At 39.2% G+C, this 19529-nt stretch overlaps 1 protein-coding gene across 1 annotated transcript; it reads left to right on the top strand.

Annotated features, from left to right (window-relative positions):
• The first annotated feature begins 4132 nt into the window (after nt 1–4132).
• hmg20a (high mobility group 20A) lies at nt 4133–13812 on the top strand. The gene is given in 10 exon segments (XM_018675898.2): nt 4133–4459; nt 6732–6821; nt 6971–7180; nt 8574–8706; nt 9594–9631; nt 10550–10579; nt 10581–10626; nt 10965–11180; nt 12841–12973; nt 13251–13812. Coding segments are annotated over 9 exon segments (876 nt in total). The 5' UTR covers nt 4133–4459; nt 6732–6755; the 3' UTR covers nt 13255–13812.
• Nucleotides 13813–19529: the final 5717 nt, after the last annotated feature.

Consider the following 19529-nt stretch of genomic DNA (forward strand, 5'->3'; position numbering starts at 1 on the left):
AGAGCTAGAGTGGGGAAGCAATTACCATAGTATAGCAAAATGACTGAAAATAGGGGGAAACACTAGCCTGGTTCTCTCTAGTGTTAAAGAAAATCTACCTACCAACAACTCTAAATCTCACTGATTAACATACCTCGTATTTGTTTGATGCATTCATGTTAGCATCGTTAGCATTCATATGAGGTGTCAACATGAAGTCAGAAGATATGAAAATAGTTCCACTGGGTGAAAACCAAACCTTTTCTGCCATTTGTTCACAAAAGCCAGACTGTATGAACTGAAAGAGGGACAAAACTGTTCTGATGTACAGGAATCAGGGGATGATGATAATGACAGTTCTGAGATAATGTAGCTTCACCCATTGTGATCGTGATTAGGTGTGATACTTTTTTTTAAACTTATCTGAGCCTTTTTCCAGGTAGTTTCACTGATTAGCTTCAAGCAGGGAGGAGGTATTAATCACTCAAATCACCTGGAATAGTGTTTGATTGATTGGTATGAAATCCTGGATACCTGGGCCTCTGCGGCACATGGCTGCCTCCATCCAACTCCCCACAATGTGTTCTTCCAGAGAGGACGACACGTACCCACATCCATCCACCTATCCCATTCTTATTTTCATATCCCTTCAATTCTTCAGGTCAGCTACCTAAGACTAATTAGACAGTTGCATAGCAACAAGATGATGCAACAGTCCTTAGCGCCCTTTAAGCTCTTGTTCTCTGTGTATTAGCAAAGCTCACAGTTGTGTTTGTGCACAAGAAGCAATAGGCACTTGAGCTGCCTAATATCCTGCCATATTCTCCATCATACACTGAACCATAACCAGTTATGCTGATGAGGTCATTAACCAAGGTAATGAATGCATTACTTAGCATATGTTGACATACTTGTTTTCAAGCAACGCACGGTGGTATTAACATTAACCGCCTATCTTAAAGTGTGAGGGCATGATGGAGCTGCAGTAAATTTATTCTCATTAATATCCAAATGTATGCAGCAAGATGCTGAAAAATTGAAGCCAATTATCTGCTCTATAGGGGATGGCTGTGGTACAAGCATGACCTTTATCACACGTGTGTTTGTGTTAGCGTTCAAATGACTCTCTGTGTTCCATCTGTGTCTACATGTAGGCACACCATGATGGCACCGTGACTTCACAGTGTTATGCTGGTGATATGCAAATATATTGGATCACAGCCTCACACTGCTTGCTGGTGAAAAAAGTGAACAATTTATATCTGATTTTATAACCAACATGTTAATTTCTGATGCTCTATTAGTCCCCTGTTAGGATGACAACAAACTTGCAATGTTCATTATTAGTATTCATCATCATAAAACACTGAAGACTCTATCTAAATATCCTGTTTCTAGCTTTATCTAGTTTACTGTTAAAGCCTGATCCATATGGAGAGATAAACAAAAGGAGTTGCACATTCTCTCCAGGTCAGAGGTTTTCATACCGTAGTGTCCCAGGGGATAGTGAAGCCTTGTAGTATATACCAGTGATGCATGTACTTTGTGTTATATAAATTGCTGCATTGCATCACGCCTGTTTATTTGGTAGCAACATTTTAGACAGCTGATCCACTCATTCACTAAGCTCACTGTTTATTCTCCTGCTCCTGACATGTCATGTGACATTATCACTCTTGATATCCTGAGGCAGTGAGGAGGACTTGATGCATTCAGTATGGGTTTCACAGCGTTACCACACAGGCCGACTGGCAAGGACATATGATCAACCCACACAGGGCCAGTTTCTGGAAACCTTTCCTCTGCACTAAACTTCTCAGGCCAAGACCAGATGATTCGACATGGCGTGACAGGTGGATAACAGTACAGGGGACAGCTGGACGCTGTGCCTCCCAGGTCTGCTGGGACCTGAAGAGTGTCCAGTTCAGAACTGATTGAACCTGGCTTGCTGTTTCCCAAGCTTTGTTTGCTGTGCCACTACCCACAATGCAGTGACCACTGATGCTGAATGGTTAAAATAAATAAATAAATAAGGTTAAAAAAAAAACAAGGCAGACATGCTGCTGCTGGGAGCTGAACAGTTGGTCTACATCATTTCTGCATTTCAAATCAGCCAATTAGTGACAAACATGATTCCACAGGCAATGTTACCTCTTATTAATCCATGACTGCTGGAGAGATAGAATATGAAATGTGTAGAGATTACCATATTATTGGCAGATGATTTTTTTCTATTAATCTCAACTAAAAATTCTTGTAGCTAATTTATGTAGCTGTTGTTGTAATTGTTAGCAGTACCCATGGGGAAAAATACAGCCTCATAAACAAAAAAAAAAAAAAAAAACAGATTTCAGCTTTCAATTCTAGCCAGGTTGCATTTGAGGTGAGATTATATATAAATAAAACTGGTAGTCAATAGTCAAACTATGCACCTTCCATTGAGTTTATAGCAGAAATGTTTTCATCCATCTAAAACATCAATACCAAATGTCAGGTTTAGTATTGATGTGGGCCCTGTGGATTTGCAATTTTGTACTGATTTGTGGAGAATTCAATAGTAGCTTTTTCCACTGAGAGCAGCCTCTGAATGCAATGCAGCCACAAGACATTTGACTAAGGGCTGTTAGTATTATAACACCATAACCTCTAGCACCTACAGGTACAGTGTAATCAACAACTCAGTGTTGTTTATTCTTGAACTCCTTGAACCTCACTGACCAGTGAGCAAGTTATTAAAAATCTGTGCTGTGCCACAAAATTGTTCAAGGCTGCAGAGCTTTATTTTATTTTCTAGTAGAGATTCAAAAGTTTCCTAATATAAACAAATATATCAGGCTGCATCAGGTTTATAGAATGATTCAGAAAACATATAAAATATATACAATTTCAATGGTGGGGGCATAAAGATATACAACCCTATACATGTGATTCTGTAAGAAAAATGTGGTACAAGCAGATTTTTCCAAATATAAACTACTTAAGGGGAAACAGAGACATATTGATTTTATTGTGGCTGAGCATTCTCAGTATGTTTATACTCTGGGGTTTGCTATTATTTGGCACTTTTTTTTCAGTGAAACTTTTGGGAGAATCTTTGGAAAAAAAACATGTGTAATGTCCCTGGCAATTGATTTGATTATCTGTAAGATATGGAAAATTTGAGGAGCATTCCCAAGCTTAATATCTTTATTTTGTTTTGTGACTTTATTTTTTAAATTCCACATGGCAGCTGGAAGTACCGAACCTGTGTGTAATGAGCCTGAGAATTGAGTTGGATTAGCTCTGGATAATTGCGATGAGATTGCAATCAAAGTTTCAATTAGACTTCATCTACAGTTAGGTTACTCCTGCCTGGGTGTTGATTTGTGATTTGTTAATTTGGAATTAGAATATTAGCCCCCTCTCTCTGTCTCTCTCGCTCTCTCTGACTCCATCTCTCCACTTAGGGCAAGGGTTGGGAGCCTTATTATTAATCTTGTGTTTTTTGTCCACAAAAGGACAGTAATGTGTGACGGAATTTTCTGTTTGGACAGACCACATTAACCCACAGAGACAAGAAAGGCAGAGCAGAGTTTCTGTATTTTTCTCAAATTAATTAAACTATTTATGAATGTATTGGAGATGCTCAGTACAATATGATGACGTGATTGTTCACAGAAGTCGATTGTACCCCAGGGACGCCAGCACTGTAAATATTGCTGCTGGCGAGTTGTTTGAACAAGTGTGTGGTACTGGCAGTGCTTAAACACTCACTCACAGTTACAGAAAGAGGAGAGGGCACTGAAATAAGAAGTAGTGGCAGCATTACAAGTTGCAGCTGCCATACAGGTATTAAGGATTGCCCTACAAACTACAAAAATCTTGATAGTTTGCCAGCTCTGCTCGTAACATAATTTTGCCTGAATAACCTACAAAAGCCCAAATTAGATGAAGGATTTCCTCAGCTCATCCATTTAATATGTCTTACAAGCCATGATGCTTAGCCTACTTCTACATCTATGATAAATAAAGCTTGAAATTTCTCAAGGGAGTCAGGTGTAAATTAAGAAATGTATACGCAAAATCACCAGTAGGGGGAGGCAACATCCTAAAAGACATTGGTCTTCAATGTAATATGAACCCGAAGAAATTGGTCGACAACGACGGGGGTCCAGAAGTAGATTATCTAGATCAGTTTGCTGTAAAGGAGATTATATTAATTTGGCTTTCTTGAGTTTGTTTCCATTAAATTTGAAAGGACATCGTGTAGAATTTGCTTTTATAATATTGATGGTCCTGGTGTGTACCGAATATGGGCTGATTCGCATACCTAACAAAGCACAGCTACAAATTCGAGGATGCAATAAAACATACAGGCAGAAATAATAGTATTTTTGCTAGGCGACCTTTCTATTGATTACGATTCTATAGACAGGCTGCTGTATTGTTTTGATTAGGAAAATCAATTGGACAGGTACAGCTACGGATTACGTTATCTAAGGTTAGTTTCCACTGAATGGTTTTACTATATTATTGTATGTAGTTCATTTACTAATGTTTCGAGTCGCATGTTGACGAGCTAATGCAGAGAGAAGCTAGGCGTTAGCTTCCCGTCTGTGAGCTAACAGCTTGCTTGAACTAGCTAACAGCACTGCTAGCGGTTAGCTCAGAGGTCTAATAAGCTAGTGCTTGTCCATTGTTTCTCGTAATGATAATTTCTACATGTCTCTGTTTTTTGAAGTTGACGTTAGTCGTCATGAATATAATATATTTAACAGCCGTGCGGCAAAAAGAAAAAAACGTGGTGCTGAAGACCGCTTTTCATATATTGCAGCTGTTAGGGTTGATGCTAGCTTATGTAGCTAATGCCAACCAACAACGGTACGGTTTGCCAGCTGGCCGTACGGTTTGTCAACATCTCACTTTGATCGCATACATAAGTAACCAAGTTAAAAATGTTTCTGTGCACTCACTGGCCAGCGTGGCGATATCTATATATACTGACCCTAGTACTTCCTCTCAGCATTATAGATCTAACATAGTCGATCCGTCTAACACAGTTGACTAGGAGCTCATATAGAAGTGTTAGCCTACATGTCATTTATTAAGCTTACACACAAATCAAATAACTAAATAGCAGTAATTACTACAAGCGTTGTTATATTTGCATTTAGCCTTCTCTTTTGGTTGTATTATGGGCGTAGCCCGGTTCCGTGTGTATATTGGCCTCAGGTACCTTATGGCGAGGTTAGCCTGTCCAGGGATTCATAGTTTAAAATAAAGTAATTTAAATACTAGAATGCGTACAGTATTCATTTACAATTTAAATATACTATATAACGGTGCTTTGAAGTTTCAAGAGCTAAGCCCACCTCGTAAAGCATTGCAGTGTAATGTTATATTAGACTGTCCAAGTAAAACTCCATGCAGTTATTCGTTGAATCGTACAATATGTGCTTTCATCCAGCAGAGGGCACTGCTGCATAGCCTTTATTTGAAAGCGGAGCGCTGCAACATATGGAATTCAGAATTTATGGAATTTATGCTCTTGTATCATTTTATCGTTAAGCTTTAGCATCTCGCAGCTCTACCTGCAGTTTATGAAAGTTATATTTTTTTCGTAGGATGCTCAAATACGCTTCACAGATGAAGCGAAACATGGGGGCTTCTCTTGTTTGGCAGGAATATGTAATGAGGGCATTCATAGCAGGAAACTAACTTTAGACATAAACAGAACTGTTTGAAACACAATCCCTTCTTACCTTGACTAAGAGGGATTTTCCTCCACATATTCTCTTCCCAAAAGGGCTTTTTTGTGGTAGACTGGCTAATTCCTCTGCGACTTTTCCCACAATATTTAGTGGCAGAGGGGCAGAAACCACATCCAGGATACAGAGGCTCACTTCCCACGTAGGGATTTAGGAGAGGTTAAAGGTTAAAAAACAATGATATTCTTCCTATTTTCAGAGCTCAAACTGGGCTATTTGCCAACAAGTTTTCTGAGTCAGTATACTGTTTAAATAGGTTGCCCTGCCAATTAATTTGGTCTTTTTTTTTCAAACTTTACAACCAAATGTTGTGTAAAGCGATTTTAAGAGTGAACAAAAATATTTCAAGCAAAGTTTTTAACACTAATAACCAGCTTTTCTGCCAGTGATCTTTGGACCACAAAGTCTCTTTAAACTTAGTGAGATCAGAAGTTCAGCTAAAGAACATATTTTATTTTCTTTCCAGAGAGCTTCTTAGCATGTAGGCGTCCTCTTAACTCTAATTAATGAGGCAGTACCACAACACTACTTCTTTCTATTGAAAATAGGCTACATCAGCGTCTGGGGAGTGAAGGCGATAGGGAAGGCTGTTTTTTCATTCACTTGCTCAATAATGATTGATAGCAGCAAGACATTTCTATTAGAGGAAATGTGGCTGGCCAAGAGGAGGTTTTGAGCCAAGCCTGGGAGGAGTTTGGAGGAAAAGCCGAAGAGGCGATACGGCTGTAGAGGGAACGGTCTGCTCTCAATTTCCTGGCTGGGCAGTGTCCCTGGTGATGTCTCCACGCCTCAGTCAAACACTGTCCATATATGCCTAATCCACATTCATTACACAGCAATGTATGTCCCAATTTAGTGCATTTGCCTCCTCTAGATGGTACAGGTCTTGCCTTAAATAATCACTGGTTTTTCTAGATCATACGTTCATATCAGGTAGGTTTGTAGCTGTTACCATACTGGTATGAGATGCTTTCTCTTCTATTATGTCCCACTGCTTTCCTTTAGGTCATCCCTATAGTCATAGAAGACATGGAGGAGCAGACAGGCTCTCCTGGAGCCAACACTGACAGCAACAACCAGAGGAATGGAGATGAGGTAAGAGCTCAACACAGAACTATCAAATCACATATTTTGCAGTTTTTCCAATTCAAACTCCAGGAATGTCCTGACAGTGTATGGGGGGGGGGGGGGTTGCTGCTGCTACCTGAACCTTCAAAACATATCTGTTTTTGTTATCTTTGCAGAAACCCAGACGTGGCAGCTGGACCAAGGGGAGGAAGAGGAAGAAGCCAATGAAGGACAGCAACGCACCCAAGGCCCCCCTAACAGGCTACGTTCGCTTCATGAACGACAGACGGGAGCAGCTACGGGCAGAGCGTCCAGACGTGCCCTTTCCAGAGATTACGAGGATGCTGGGCAACGAGTGGAGCAAGCTGCCCCCTGAGGAGAAGCAGGTCAGTGAATAAGTTCCTGACAGGATTACACATTGAGCATACACCTGTGAAGGAGAATGTGTCAAAGTTCTGCATTTCTTTTCTTTCTGCTTTGTATGATACTCTGTGCATGATGACCTGCAAAGTTCTTCAAATTCTGTCTAAGTATTCATTTAGATTATTACAGCAATATTAAATAACCAGGGTGACTGGTCTGAAAAAGCAGCAAGAGAAAATAAACAGACCACAGGCAGCAAAAACGGCTTTAATTGTTATTATTTATGGCTTTCAATAATTGCACCATTCGTGCCCCGAAGGACTGAGCTGAAATATTTACCTGTGACATGCCAACACTTAATACTATCCCCAGCCAGATTTTACACTCTCTCAAACCAGCAGAGTTCATCGAATTTTTCGCTGTGCACAATAACACTGTAGGTACAAAATCCTGTAGAGTCCATGGTGCCAGGGTTGTGGAGCTGAGAAAACAGCCTTACACACGACTATGTTTGGTTGCTGTTTGACATCCTTATATAGATTTTATTGCCACAGTTTGATAGCATCTTGTGTAGTGTCCTAGATATGTTCTAAATATGCTGTCAGCTGTGATGCAAGAATTGCAGAAATAGTTTACAAAGGATAAAATTGCTTTCTTGTTATGACAGAAACATTATTAGAGTCACAGGAAGACTCTTCCTAAGAATTTGTCATTCCACTGCAAAGATATTTGACTAATATGTCTGCATCAATTAAGGGAAATGTAGTTATGCTTTTCAAAATAAGTGAGAATGTGAATCATCAAACTCATTAATAGTTTCCAACTACCTTTATGTGACATAATCAGCTCACAAGTTCATCTAAAAGATGTCATATTCATGTTATGACATAAAATTCTGCCCTGTTTGTAGGTGTACATTTAACATAATGCCAGCCTCAAAGCTTCACACATCAGTCAACAGTTCATTTAGAAGTTAGAAGGTGCAGTTTTCCTTACCTTTTCAGAGAAGATTGAAGAAGTCTGGGCATGTTTTGTTTTTAAATCCAAAGGTGAGATAGAGGCAGCTGATCTGTACTACGTTGTTGTTTTACACAGTATTCACAGCTGAGTCGGATTTCCCAGTATCATGGGATGAGGTCTTTTCACAAAGATGGTTTCATTAGCTTTTCTCCTAATTCCTAAACTAATTATATTACAAGATGCCTTTTTTGTTGCAAGCGTTGAGTGAATGTAGATTATTAATATTGGAAATTACTGATTCTTGTCTATTGAGAAGAACTAATCCTGATTAGGAATAATTACTCCCACTCATCATTCCATCTCACCCACAATCCTCCTTCATCCTGAAAATCTAATTTTCCTCCTTTTTTGCTGAGTCTTCCCTGCTCTTCTCACCTTTCTTTCTTGGCCCTGCAGCGATACTTGGATGAGGCGGAGCGAGATAAGGAGCGCTACATGCGGGAGCTAGAAAAGTACCAGAAGACAGAGGCCTACAAACATTTCACCCGGAAGGTCCAGGAGAAGCAGAAGGGCAAGCGGCACAGGGGAGGTGAGATGTAGTTAGAGAAACATAAAAGAAATGCACGAATCTGTAATGAATACCATACGCCGCAGCAAGTAGTCAGTTATAGTTTCTGTTACACAAATATAGATACAGAAAGGGGAGTTTGAAATCTCGGTTCTGGCTTGAAAATTTTTGGTTGTTTTCAAGATACCCTTGGCAAGGCATTAAATCACCAAGTGATAAAGTGGAGCTCCTTTGCATTATAAAGTAGAAAACATTCATCTTGTTGGGTAACTCTTACAGATGTTAATGTATGTAGCTGCTTAGGATGTCTGCAAAAAAGAGAATTAAGGCAAAACCTGCAGGTAGACCACGGCAGAAGCACTGCCAAGGCTCAGAAATCTTTTCCTTCTTGGACCACTTACCTGAAAGATTACTACTTACTACTTGGTATTTTGAATTACTACATACTTTGAATATACTCCAGGATTTGGTGTAGGAACTCAGAACTCATTATTTGCTTTGCTTAGTCAATGGAAATATGGCAAGGAAAGGAGATACTTTACAAGTTCGTAGTAGTTCAGGTCATAAGTTATAGTTCAGCTTGAGGCCAAGAGGCCATCACTTTGCTCACACAACACATGGTCTGTAGTATCTGTTCTGATTTTATTACAGTGGATAAATCTCAGTTTAAATATCAAAAATGTTGATGACATAAACAGCTCTGCCCTGGCAAAAATAGTTATGAGAAATGTGCTCCACACAAGTAGATGGTCTCATTTTAGTCGATTCACAATATGGAGTGTAGTGATGGGACTTTTTGAATTACTTTTATTCTTTTTATCAGTTCGCAATGTGCTAAAGGCATGCTGCACCACGGGAAATGTGAATCATCTGCTGTCTTCTGTCTTTATTCTTTCCTTCCTCTCCAGATGTTGGGCACCAGGTAGCTAACGAGGCTCTTCATGAGGTCAGTAACTCTTTCCTGTCCTATCACACTCACAATCACTTTCCTGAAGAAATATCATATTGATTTAACTGAAGAAATCCTCTTCTAATTAAGTTAATTATTTACCCCAAGATTTCTGTCCAAGCAAAGAAAGCACAAGAGTTTATCAGATTGACTTGAGTGCCTGTTCAGGGACACATCAACAACACAAAATAGTGCTGATTTTAAGTTTGAGTTTGTGTTATTTTGCTAAGAGTTTGTTTTTGCTTTTGTTCTCACCCAGGATCCTCTAAATCTGTTTGTGTTTGCCCTCCTCTTGCTCTACACATTAAGTGCTTATTGTTGCATCACTAAAGCTGGGTTAATCCGCTTTGGTGCTGTGTTTGTGATCCAAACACTTGGCTTCTACTAAGTGTGTAATTCATTTTTATTAAGTTCTACATGTAATTAAGAGGTTTCCTTTGTAAATCTTTCAGGATACTCTGAGGGGTTAGAGCCAAGGTGACTTTATTGGAATTAACATTCCTGTGGGAATACCAGTGTTTCTCCTCCAGATTTCAAAGGACACGGAATCCAGCATAAATTTCATTATGCTAAGAAATGAGGAAGGATGATGCATTCTTAGAGAAGGAGGGAGTATACAAGGGAAAGCTGTATTGTGTGCTTCTTCTATTGTGAAGTACTTTTTTTATTTCAAATTACTGCAAACCATTTCAGAGCCTTTGATGTCATAGCAGCACTGCAGATGAAATTACCTCTACCTCCTCATTTCTTAAACTCTAGCTCTGTATTTCCCTTGTGGCCAGATATGAAATCAATTACCCACCCACCTGCAGTTCGGCTAGATGAATGACCACCTCTTGCTGTCAGTCGGTGTTGCCAAATGGTTTCACAGTTGAGCTTATCTCCTTCCCTCTCACTGTCTCTGGTTATTAACAGAAGGATGCAGAAGGGAAGGACAGAACTGTCTTTTGACATCCCGATCTTCACAGAAGAGTTCCTCAACCACAGCAAAGGTAAAGGGCCCAAACACAGCTAGGTGTATTATTGAGAAATACTTTGTACATCGTGTGCTGTGACTTTTTAAAAACCTCCATTTGTCTAAGTGTTTCTAAACACAGTTCTCTGCTACCTCAAGAGAACTTTGTTTTATAGTGCTCCACCATCTCAGAATAGTTCCACAGTCCACCGAACTCAGTGATGCCCTAAGCTTAAAAAGAACACACTTCTTTGAGCAGATTAAAAATTGATGATGACCCCTAGCTGTTGTATCTTGCTGTGCCATCTTTCTAGACTCCTCTTTTAATCTGCCATTGTTTCTGTTTCTCTGTGTGTTTGCATATATCCTCAAAAGCACGTGAAGCTGAGATGCGGCAGCTGCGTAAGACCAACATGGAGTATGAGGAGCGTAACGCAGCGCTGCAGAAGCATGTGGAGAGCATGCGCGGGGCGGTGGAGAGGCTGGAGGGTGACGTGATGCAAGAGAGGGGACGCAACGGTCTCCTCCACCAACACCTGGAGACCCTGCGCCAGGCGCTTACCTCCAGCTTCTCTGCTGTACCTCTGCCAGGTGAGAACAGCTAGCAACACTGTACCAGTGTTTATCCAGTGTCAACTCCCCAACTCCCTCCCACAAATGCACAAAAAATCAGTGCAAGTAAATTAGTCTCAAATTCTTTTTGTCCTCAGTGACATTTTTCTAGTCCGTTTAAACCTATTTTTCATTAATAATAATATAAATATAAAATACAATAAATGAATCAACACATCTAAGCTAGATGAATTGTTATATTTCTGCAGCCTTCTAAGTTTGTCAGATAGTTGCTGATATAGAGTTCTTGTCTCATCCATTACGACAGTGCAGACTTGGACCATTAGTTTTGGGAATCTTGTACAAAAATGAAACATACTCTTTTTCTTTAATCAATATACTGCTGAGTGTGAAAAAGTAAAATAAAACTGCTTTGCTTTTATTTCCAAAAGTGCGCAATATGGCTCTTGGGTTTGCGATTTGCTGATACTGATCACGGCACATTATAAACCAGTATTGATTTGATATCCCATACCAGTAATCCATCCTTAGACGCAAACACAAACACTGTGGTACGATATTAGTTCGGAGTGACAGTCTAAGTTGGTGAGACATAAGTAATAACGTTGGTGTGTTCATACACCATATCCAGCGTCTTTCTTCCTTGATCCAAATGTGTAAACAGTGTACAGTAGGATCACTCGCTGTTCTGGCCATGTAAATCAAGCTGTAAACCCTTCTTACGATGAACATGTCCGTTATTTAAATTGAAGGAATGTGGTCCTACTTTGTTTGTGCTTGTTTTATACACATACAGCACCTGTGCTGAGCTCACACCCACATCTTTTCTTCCACACCTACTTGAATTTCTTGCCCACGCAGCAGACACACAGACTCTGCAAACAGCACAAATTGACATAGCAGTGCTTGAATTATTTCATAAGAGCTTGACAATGAAAGATGATTGCCAAACCCATTTAGACTTAGCCTCAGGGAAGCTCTCTGGCATATTCTCTCCATAAATTAATAACAGGTAACATCAAAGTAAACACGTGTACCTCCGAGTATACTAAGGGCACTCCGTTTTTCATTTCATTTAAATAATTTACTTAATGTAGGCTATGTAGAGGTGACAATGTGAGGTGCCAGTTTTGATGGTTTTAATGAACACATTATTTTGACAACTTTTAGAGTGAAAATCCAGAAATAGTATATCAAGCTGATGACTGTCCTTGGCCTGACGTTGAGACTGTTTGACTCTTTGACCAGACTGTTGCCAGACTATATGAATCTTTGACCTGGTCTCAGGATGTTCTTTGATGTTGCTCACAGAAAAAAAAGCATCAGTGGTGACAAGAAGTAGTGTTGCGCCTGGATCATTTTCCATTCATTCTTGTCATTCAGTGATTCCAGCCGCTGGTGTTTGGCACCGGTTAGCTTTTTGGGCAGACAGAAAATGCCAACATTTTGTTCAGGCTACAGCTGATTAAAGTTTGCAGTGGTTAAAAATAAAAACCTCTGCATGACGTGTAACAATAATTTGTAAAAGTGAAAAATTAGGTCTTATAAGATATCAAATTTGGTTGCAAATAAAATGTAACTTTGAAAGGTGTCATCCCAACAATCATCTTTCACCTGAAAAACAGACACAGGTATTTAAGAAACTTTGTGCTGATATCACACACTTGTTGTCCTACAGGTAGCGGAGAGACACCCTCTCTTGAAACCATTGATTCCTACATGAAGAAGCTCCACAGCATCATTGTCAGTAACCCCCAAGAACATGAGAATCTCATCAACACTGTGAGAGACGTTGTCAACCGTTTGGACAGGTACGAGATGCTTTCTTTTGATTTCTATTGTACAACTTATAATTGCAACAAATTACTTACTTTTAATTACCGATCACAAGTCAACAGTGTCTGAAATTAGGTTGGAAAATGTCTGACCAACATTTCAAAATTTCAAAGATGAATCAATTTGACAGTTTCTCCTCAAGGTTGTTAGCATTTCTGGATCTTGTCTAATTGTTTCAGCACTATTAGATTATTTTATTTTATTTATTTTGTGTTGATTTCTAAGCTTGTCTTTTGCTGTCTTTTGCCCCAGATAATTGGACCAAGTCCACCTGATTTGATGGATTTGAGATTCACAGCGACATTAAGCCGATTCTATTCTTAGGTTGATGCCTTGCTCCTTCACGGTGAATCTTCCTGTCAATCTGTCATCCCAGTCAACTTTAAAATATCGTTTATTACCCTGCTAAGGTGATGTAGCTGAGGATGATTTCGCGTCTGATATTATTTATTGGTTTTTTTTGTTGTTTTTTTTTTACATTTTTTACACATCTTTTTCTTTCACTCTTTATTAATATAGCTGTAGTTTGTTTTAATCAGATGACAGGACATGAAACAGTTTTCTTTCACTCCTTGCTTCTGTTCTGTCCTCGCCGTCCATTTATAGCAAATGCTTCCACAACATTTAAACCACTATCAGACATTTTGTATCTGATCAAAGAAAAACTGTGTCAGTGGGTTTGTATTTACCATATCAAAAAAATATTGTTAGGCCGACTTTGTTTTCATGCTCTGTTGATGAAAAATGTGCCATTTATGTTTTTGTCCCTCTGTGAAAAGGTGTTTTTGTGTTTTCAATAAATGTATTTACATCATGTGAGCAGTCGGTTTGTTTGGATGGATTCTTGACATGCTGGAAATATGTCTGCTCTGAAAATGAAAATCAAACTAAGATGCACTAGGTACCAGTGCCCTAGTTTTCTCGTTTCATCTCATTCAAATAGGTTCTCTCAAAGTTGTGGTTTATATAACAGACAATGTCGTGTGCTGAAATAATCTCCCTTTGATGGCATGTCTCAAATTTGTAATATAAATATTAAAGTTGCTAGTTTAATTATTTTCTAAACGTTGTATTTATAGTTTCTGATTCGTCACACAGAGAAGAACTGTTAACTTCTACCAGTCTAATAGAAGCCAGTCAGTCTACAGTCAATCAAATAGAAATATGTGTGCAAATCTGCTGGAATTGTGCTTGGTCAGCGCCTAAGTATGTTTACTTAGAGTAGATGTGGAGTTAAGAAGATTTGGATTGATTAAGTTAATTGAGCAGCTCGGCTGTAATTTACTGGATCTTGAGGGAGAGACGCAAATTACTTTGCACTCTGGCTCATTCACAGACACTGAGCTGCACTACAGCTTTGGGAAACAATAACCTACTGTATCGTCTCTGAGAATTTTCCCCCACTCACAGCCATATTAGTACAGAGGAGAACAGCTGAATGAAGTACAAAATGACTGGAAGAATCTGCTGTAAATCATTTTCAGGAAATCAGATTGTCGAATCGAATGTTCCTGTTGTTTGATCAGGAGCTGGCCAGTTAGCTTGGATACGAACTATCAAGTGCTAACATAGCACTGTATTTGTGTTTAATGTGATGTTACGAGCCCTTCCTGTTTCCATTCACTGATGCCCATTTCCTCTTTGCCAGCTGAGACTTCCTGTCCACAATGCTTGCATGTGTCACAGTGTTATATCCAACAATGTCCCTAACAGATGTTAAGTTCCCACAGGAGAGTATGTTGGTTTCTACAATGAGCTAATAATACACTATCACTGACTGCTGATTATGTGTTAGGACATTGGGGGGAATCCATGTTTCACTTTTTGCATGCACATTGCTAAAGTCCAGCTTCTCATAGCCAGGCTTCCTGGTGTCATGTGATGCAGTGTGGAGAGGACTTTGGCAATTTGCAGTTATGTAATTAGGAGAGTTTAAATTTTTACAACCTGGAAGCGGATCAAATACTAGTTTACTGTAAAAGAAGAACAAGCAATAAGACTACAGTCTAGAGCTATACCAGCAGCTCTGTGAGACCATACTCATACACAGTGATGCTTTTAGCTTATGTCAGCATGCTAGAATGTCCACAGTAACATTAACATGCTGATTTTTAGCAGGTATGAAGTTTACTATGTTCACCAGCTTTGGTAAGTGTGTTAGCATGTTAACATTTGCAAATGAGCACAACTCACAAAGTACAATTAATGACAGTTTTCCAGGTATTTGCATAAACCAAAAACTTAAGATCTGATGATGGAGCTTGACAGTTTTTAAAATTTATCCTGAGCAGTAGCTGTGCTGCTAGCATAGCTAAATATGCAATATATATGATATTCTAGCTATTCAAGTGTTAGATGTACAATGGGACATAAACTACATCTGGGGGAACTATGTGACTTTTGAGACACTCTCCACCTTATTAGAGTTGTTTACCTTTTAACTTCTGGAATCATATTTCACATGTATACACACGGTGTGTACAGTAGGCCCCAAAGCTCATTTGTATAATGAGCTTAGCTACAGCTTTTTTTTTTTTTTTTTTTTGCTTTGATGTTGGCCCAAAGTTGTAAAAAAACAACATGGGGGTGGGGGGTTAAATGGCGAAGAGCAATGGCTCATACCTTGTTATTTTATTTTACCTTGAGTTCAAGTCCAGATGTTGACCCATTTCACACACCTCCAAGCATCCACTCTGTCCTCTTTTTTATCTGTTCAAAGAGATGACAGAATTTTTGGAACAGAGACGCAGCCTGGCTGTTCTCCAGTCCCTCATCATGTCACTCCTCTTACACTCTTCTTGCCAGGCCATCATCACACCCAGTCTTTGTCTTCACAAAGAAACACCCACTGTAATACAAACACCCTCTTCCTCCTAAGTAGGGCCGTGTCTGCATCCTTGGCCAGCTTCCTGCCCCGTGGAGCGGCGGGGTCGACATGGGAGAGAGCAGCCAGCTCCAGCAGAGAGCCACAGATCCTGGACCAGGGGAGGGAGGGAGTGACTCAGAAAAGAGAGGATGAGTCAGGCGTCATGTGCTGAATTGGCACCCAGTGATCTCAATGTCCCGAATGGTCTCTGTTAGCACAATAACGAGCACTGTTATGGTCAAAATGAGCTTTTATTAGTGTATTCAGGCATGTGGGCCAATAAACATTTATGGAAATCCTTTTTATCATCTACAGTGAGATGCAACAGAGATTGATTTTTTAAAATAGCCCCTACTTCAATATAAATATATATGAAATCAATATAGTATTTAGTTCAGTGAGTCACAGCTGAAGGCCACTGTTGACCTTGGTGTCTGGGGTGGGAGGTGACTACTGTGACTGAATAGTTTTTTCATACACTTTATTGGGTACATTGGAAAATCTGTTACTTAGTCATACTTTTACTAACTCAGGTTTAATTTCTTCTTCATGACTAAGTCATTCTATTATTAAGCCCCTGTTCAGTGTATGTCCTATTTCAAATACTTATCATCAAAGAAGAAAAACAGTTTCAGTGGAGCAGTTTTTATGATTCTCTTGTTGATTTCCCCAAGAGGACATTACAATCAGATATTACAGTCAGCTGTAGAACAGCTTCTCTGCAGCTGGTGTCTTGGTTGTCCTCTGTGGCTTTGCCTTTAAAGATACTTAAGCAGGACAACACATGGTACCAAACCCAGGTCCCCTATCTTCCAAATGCCGCTTCAACGGCAGTCTCTCAACAAGTGGAGGAAATTAGTTCTTATAAAAGTAAAGGGATTTGACAGGAGACAAATAGCACCTCCAATGGCATCTCCAAAAGATGAAGTACTCTGAATTACTGAGATAAATTACTACTTGAAACACAATCAGAACAACACATGCTGGTACTGCAATGTGTGCAGAATATGAGATAAAATATAGTGATCTAAATGGTGTTTGAGATACAAAGTGATGAGGGACATGATTTTTCTGACTGTCCTTTAGATTGAGGCTCTTCTGTCTGTAAAGGTCTATCAGCTTCTCTTACTTCCATAATAGGGAAAAGTAACATTTCCTTTTTTTTCTCTTGTTCCATCATCTGGGAAAATGTCCTCATTTTCAACTCTGCTGCTGATGTGAGTCAGTTCAAACTTCATTGCTTCTGTTACCAGTCGACCCTGACTCACACTGTCCTGTCCCTCTCTCACACACACTCTCAGGTCTTTGGGACTAAACTCCAGTTGTGATGCATATCAGTATTTTGTAATGACATGCTTCACTGATAATATCATAAAAAGTAATAAAAATTGTATATAGTGGTGTGTCTTGGTTTGCCTATACTTGCATTGGCACCCCTTCTGAAACATTGGTTAGAGTGACTAAGTCAAAACTTTGCAGACTCAAATTTCACAAACAACTGTAGAGCTGAAATTCAATTTTCCAAAAAGTGTTGTAAATTATTATTTCTTGGAAAAGGCACTGACACGTAAAATCTCTTTTTCCTTCACTGCAGCCATAAAGCAAAACAAAATGTCATATTGCATGTTCTTTAAGAAATTAAACCACTGTCTTATGCATCCTGATTTCCTTTCACTGACTCTCATGTAGTTACTTCAGAACAATTTGGCCACAGAGGAAACTCTAAATTATTTTGTCAAGCACTGTCAAGGAGCACAGGCACTTAAAGGAAACCCATTGTATACAAATTATCACAAAACACTGCTAGTAATGCTTCTGCCAGAAATTGTGGAACTAAAAATGTGTCTGAAAAGACAGTGATGCTTTGTCCACATAGTGAAGTGATATTTCCCAGGTAAGTGTTTTACCAGTTCTTTTGACCTTGACTGGAGTTATTGGAGTTATTGGAGTCACTGTCTCCTTTATCTTCATCTCCTGTTAACTCCTTTGATAATCTCTAGAGACAAGCACAGGCACTGTCCTGCAGGTGAGGGATGCAGACAATTTATACAAAACCCAGAGAGACTTTTCAAAAGCACACGACAATACCCCTCTAACTCTTATTTATTCAGCTGGAGGAGGAGGAGAGAGTTGTTCTTAAAAAGGCAAAAGAGGAAAATGCGAGTCATTCTTCCTCTTCCTTGATCCATCATCCACTCCATCTCCCCCAGCCCTGGAAAAACCTTGGCCTAAGTGCCCGGGACTGGGGCAGGGAGGAGGAGGAAACAATGCTTGGAATGTGTAAAAAAACTTGAGTCATTCCCACATGTCAACCCCTGGCTCAGCTCCTCCTCCTCCTCTTCCCAAAAGCATGGTGCCTTCAGGTTCTCTTCATAAACTCTTCTATCCAGGTTCTGGATGTAAATGTCACACAAACCAATGTTGCTGCTGTCTGAAACTAGACTTCTATTCCGAAGAAAGACTTTGCAGAGCAGCATATAAGACACTTTTCTGTTCAATTCTAAAACAATGAACCGTAACTCAATGCATAATTTGCAGCTGCAACATCAGCTGTTGATATCCTATCCTATATACTGCCCTTGGGAACTTGGGCAGCAAATTGGAAAAGTTAATTCTGCAGTTACATTTAGCTGTGTTTTTCATGTGCACTTGGCTTTTAATTATGATTATAATATTTCCAACAGCACCTGAAGGCAGCAGGAAAGGAGGGGATTTCCTTTCCAGTGGTCATTATCCCTTATGAGAGGAATTATGTCAGTAAGAGACACACTGCTGCTCTCAACGCTTTGCAATAACTGTAACATACACACACTCACTGTGGCTTTGTACTGCACATATGTTTGCTTCCTCATGATGTCAGCTGTCTTTTCCACACAAACAAAGTTTTAAATAATAAGAAATGCTTGAAATCAATTTGTGCTTTGAAGCGAGGCTTGTCATCAGCAAATGGGACTTTTCTTTACAGATATTAATGGAAAAGACAATGTGATGCACACATGTCACAGAAACACAATGTACTGTACATAATATCCTAGAATAGAATCACAGGCTAATACATAGGTAGGTGAGCTACAATCCCATTCACCTGACTAGGCCACTGATACTAAAAAGTGACATATTCAAATCCCTTACTTGGGTAATATTACACTGTAAAAATATTTCATTACAAATAGAAGCCCTTCAGGCTATCAGCAATATCAAAAGTTCTGCTTATGCATAATGACCTCTTTCAGAGGCTGTTTTGTTACTGTCAGAAGGGTTTAGATTGTTATTATATTTGATGAAGCATTAATGTATAAGAAATACTTTAAAAACTGTTGCTCATAAAGGTAGATATAATTTTACCTACACCTGCTGGGTAGTGTTATTGGACAATGAATCACATAAATGAAATTAAATAGAAATAGTAAGTAAAGCACAAGTGCTTCAAAATTGCACTAAAGGTACTTAGTTACACTGGTCATTGACCACCACTGACTCTAAAAAAGCCATGCACAACAATTTAATTACTGAAAGTAGGGAAAACACTAGTGAAATTACTATTTATTACATTACTGATTACTGATTACTGTACAGTAAAGATAATTTTATTACATCTACAAATTGTTCTTTGAATACTTCAGTTTATTTTCACTTTTAGTTATAACTTTTGTGTGTTTAAATGC

This window comes from Lates calcarifer, linkage group LG10, assembly GCF_001640805.2.
Source record: "Lates calcarifer isolate ASB-BC8 linkage group LG10, TLL_Latcal_v3, whole genome shotgun sequence".
NCBI classification, from domain to species: Eukaryota; Metazoa; Chordata; class Actinopteri; family Centropomidae; genus Lates; species Lates calcarifer.